The 4,273-nt window shown below is 42.4% G+C and overlaps 1 protein-coding gene across 2 annotated transcripts in view; it reads left to right on the top strand.

Annotated features, from left to right (window-relative positions):
• Positions 1-3,683, top strand: part of ANKUB1 (ankyrin repeat and ubiquitin domain containing 1) — a 34,476-nt gene extending 30,793 nt beyond the window's left edge. For both annotated transcript variants that reach the window (XM_015571966.1, XM_006776039.2), the window contains exon 4: positions 3,510-3,683. In XM_015571966.1, coding sequence (XP_015427452.1) covers positions 3,510-3,639 — 130 coding nt within the window. In that variant the 3' untranslated portion in view covers positions 3,640-3,683. The remainder of the gene's footprint in view (positions 1-3,509) is intronic.
• Positions 3,684-4,273: the final 590 nt, after the last annotated feature.

The raw sequence follows: 4,273 nt of genomic DNA, 5'->3' as shown, positions 1-4,273 counted from the left end.
AGGGTAAGGCAGTTAGGAGGGACCAGGCATGCATGGGGGGCAGTTGCGGGGGGGACCAGGCCTGCAGGGGAGGGCAGTTGGGGGCGACCAGGCTGGCAGGGGAGGGCAGTTGGGGGTGATTACACCGGCAGGGGAGGGAGGTTGGGGACGATCAGGCCAGCAGGGGAGCCATTAGGCATCAATCAAGCTGGCAGGGGAGGGCCTTTGGGGGTGACCACATTGGCAAGGGAGGGCAGTTGGGGGCAACCAGGCCAGCAGGTGTCAATCAAGCTGGCAGGGGAGTGGTTAGGGGGCGATCAGGCTGGCAGGCAGGTGAGCGGTTGGGAGCCAGCAGTCCTGGATTGTGAGAGGGATGTCCAACTGCTGGTTGTTGGACATCCCCTGAGGGGTCCCAGATTGGTGAGGATGCAGGCTGGGCTGAGGGACCCCTACCTAGTGCATGAATTTCATGAACCAGACCTCTAATATATATCCTATCTAATAAAAGACAAACATGGTAACTGGCCGTACCTTCGCTACGCCTCCCACTGGCTAATCAGCAAGATATGCAAATTAACCACCAACAAAGATGGTGGTTAATTTGCATACATAGGCACAAAGCGGCAGAGCAAAGACTGAAGGCAGCTCCAGCCAGAGCAGCGAAGGCTTGAAGGCGACTCTGGCCAACGTCCATCCATCATTATAATATAAATATAAATATAAATATATATATATATATAGAATCAGGCAAACTTGGATCTAATTCAAATGTTTGAAAATAATGTTACTTTCATGCAAGGTTATTCCTGATAGATTGAATGAAAGCCGTTTAATTTTACAGGACTTTGCCCGATAAAACTGGTGGTGGTATGGAAAAAGAGTCAAGTAGAGGTGGAAACATGGTCAAAGGTACTGTCTGTAAAGAAGAAAAAAAACACATTATTTTTCAAGAAAGTAAGTGTATTTATACAAGGCATTTTAAAACATAGGGAGAAAATGACATGAGATGAAACTGGCAAGGTAGAGTATACCTACATTGAGAAGCATCTTGTGTGCCCAAGTGGAGAGTTTGCTTTTTATTCCTTTTCCATGAGGTAGGAAGTAAGTAGGAGCTCACAGAAGTTCTTTTTTATCAGGCAAGTCACATAAGCAGTTTTGCTTAATTTTTTTAAATAAATCTAGTGAAGCTACATGGGAGACTTGCTAGAAAGAAGTAATATTGTGGATATAAAAAGACTACAATAAAGTTAAGAGACTTTGCAATAAGAGAAGCAAGAGGCAACAAAGATCTGGACTAAAACAGAAGTAGTTAGTAAGAAGAAAGGCAAAATGTGGCATATTTCTAATGAATAATCTACAAAATTTGTCACTAACTGGGTATAGGAATGGACAGATAAGGAGGAATTAAGTTTTGTTTATAGCTTTGGAGATGGTGGGGATAGCAAAATCACTGTGTCAGCAAGAATACTGAAGGGGAACAGATTTAGGAAGAAGATATAAGACATATAAATTGGAAGCTTTTGTGAGATGTCCAATTACAAAATGCTATTATTTACTAACTAGAAGCCCGGTGCATGAAATTCATACATGAGGGGGGAAGGCTGTCTCTCAGCCCAGCCTGCACCCTCTCCAATCTGGGACCCCTTGGGGGATGTCCGACTGTCAGTTTAGTGGGCCTAAACAGGCAGTCAGGCATCCCTCTCACAACCCAGGACTGCTGGTGCTTAACCGCCTGCCTGCCTGCCTGCCTGTCTGCCTGCCTAATCGCCCCCTAACTGCTCCCCGGCCAGTCTGATCACCCCAAACTGCCCTCCCCTGCTTGCCTGATCACCCTCAACTGCCTTCCCTGCCAGCCTAATTGCCCCTAACTGCCCTCCCCTGCTGGCCTGATCACCCTCAACTGCCCTCCCTGCCAGCCTAATCGCCCCTAACTGCCCTTCTGCTGGCCTGGTCACCCATAACTGCCCTCCCTGCTGGCCTGATCTCACCCCCAACTGGCCTCCCCTGCTGGCCTGGTCACCCACAACTGCCCTCCCCTGCTGGTCTGGTTGCCCACAACTGCTCTCCCCTGCCAGCCATCTTGTGGTGATCATCTTGTAGTGACCATCTTGTGGCAGCCATCTTGTGATGACGTGGGGGTGGCCATCTTGTGTTGGCCTCTTGTGACAAAGTGGGGGTGGCCATCTTGTGACGACATCACCTGACACCACCTAGGCTTTTATTAGATAGGATTGGAGATAGGTACTTTTAAGAAAGCCCAAGATTTAGAAGTCATAGATATGGGCAATTAGTAAATGAGGCCTCCTGTGATAAGGGTACAAAAAGAAAGAGAGGAAGACAAAAGATAGAATCTTGGAGGACCCCAATGTTCAAGGGAATATAAAACCCTTCTGTAGTAAATCTTATTTGCATCCTACAAACTACGAGCAATCACTTTCAAATTTATAAGAAAAGGCACAGTAACTTTGGTATCCTCATAGCTATCATAAAATATTAACTTTCATTGCATTTCTCTTAAACTCTATCAGAATATTTACTATCTCATCAATGCAAACTTTGTGTTTGTGGTGGGTGAGAAGAAGCAGAATGGAGAATAAGTTAGGGAATATGTTATGTATAGGGATGCCTAAGAGGAACAGATAGGAAAAGTTTCAACTTTTTGAGTGGCTTTCTATATGACATTGAGTTGCTTTCTGTTTCTAGTTGTGGGTTCCAAGTTTATGGTACGTATTGCCTTGAGAAATACCATTCCTGTGGCTTCAGAACAAACTGGTTTTAGAAAGATTCCCTTTTCCTGTTTTACATCTTAACTTATATGATAAGATAAACTTGCCATAGCTACAAAACTCAACCTAAAAATTTCCATCATTTCTGCTATAAATGGGACAAGATTGGATTTCCTTATAAATTATGTCCAAGATGGTGCTGGAGTGGGTGGATATTACACTAACCTCCCCACGGGACCAAACTGGAATTACAACTAAAATGTAGAGTAATCAACCTGAAACCCCAACTGAAGACTAGCTGGAGAAAAGTTTTATAACCAAAGATTTACAGAAGAAGCCACATCAAGACTGGCAGGATGGTGGGGCATGAAAAGGGCTGGCCCTGTGCCCATGGGCAGGCGGTGGCTGAGATTTCAGAGGGATATCTTAGCTGCAGAGGTTCCCCTGATAAGCATTGGGATCTCAACCCCAAGCCAGGCTGGATGAAAAGGTGAAGAGATTAAGCAAAGAAGAAGAAAAAAAACCTCACAGATACAGACAACAGTATGGTGATTACCAGAGGGAAAAAGGGGTTGGGGGAGGTAAAAGAGGGTAAAGGTGGGGGAGGATAAATGGTGATAGAAGGAGACTTGACCTGGGGTGGTGAACACATAATAAAATATACAGATGATGTATTATAGAATTGTATACCTGAAACCTATATAATTTTATTAACCAATATCACCCCAACAAACTCAATTAAAAATAAAATAAAAGCTTGAACTTCATCAGTGAAATAAATAAATAAATCTTGTTTTCTTACAGTGCTTTTAAAGAGAAACGATGGCTTCAGCAGTTAGAAATAGCAAAATTCTTAGCCAAAAAGAGCATTTCTAACTTGACTACCCAAGGAAGACTGACAGCATGTGAAAATCCTCTGGAAACTGCACTTTGAAAAGTCATCACAACCCCAGTTTGGGTGAAGAATTGATCAAATAGGACCTCCCGTTCTAATGTTAAAATTTCTAATAACAATTCTAATGCTATAATTTCTAATCACAGTTCTAATGCTACATAACTGTCAATAAGATATTTCATTTTAGCACCATATTTTCTTGAACTTATCAAACTTAGGGCATTTGTTTTTGCATAAAGAGTCTGAGGAAGAATTCATAAGAAATTGAGAATAGTAGTTGCCTCTGGGGAGGAAACTGGGAGGATTAGAAACAAGGACAGAAATAAGAATTTTTGCTATTTCTCCCTCCACCCCCAAGATTTGTTTGAATGTTTTTGTTTTTTTTAAACCATATGAATGCAGTATATAGTGAAAAAATAAAATTTAAGAAATTCTACATAGGGACAGTTCCTAGGAGAATTAAAAATACAATCTAAATCTAGTACTGGCCTCAGACATCTTTTGAACATCTGCTAAAATATTACTTTTTATTAATTGTCTTAACTGAGGTAAAGTTACAACCAGTGAGTCACACAGATCTTACATGTAAGACTCAATGACTTTGACAAATATACACATCTATGTAACCAGTATTCCAATCAAGAGGTAGAATAATCCATTACCCCAAAGTTTC

The sequence above is a fragment of the Myotis davidii genome, unplaced genomic scaffold, assembly GCF_000327345.1.
Source record: "Myotis davidii unplaced genomic scaffold, ASM32734v1 scaffold2069, whole genome shotgun sequence".
In the NCBI taxonomy this organism is placed as follows: Eukaryota; Metazoa; Chordata; class Mammalia; order Chiroptera; family Vespertilionidae; genus Myotis; species Myotis davidii.
This window is presented reverse-complemented; position numbering and strand designations above follow the sequence as displayed.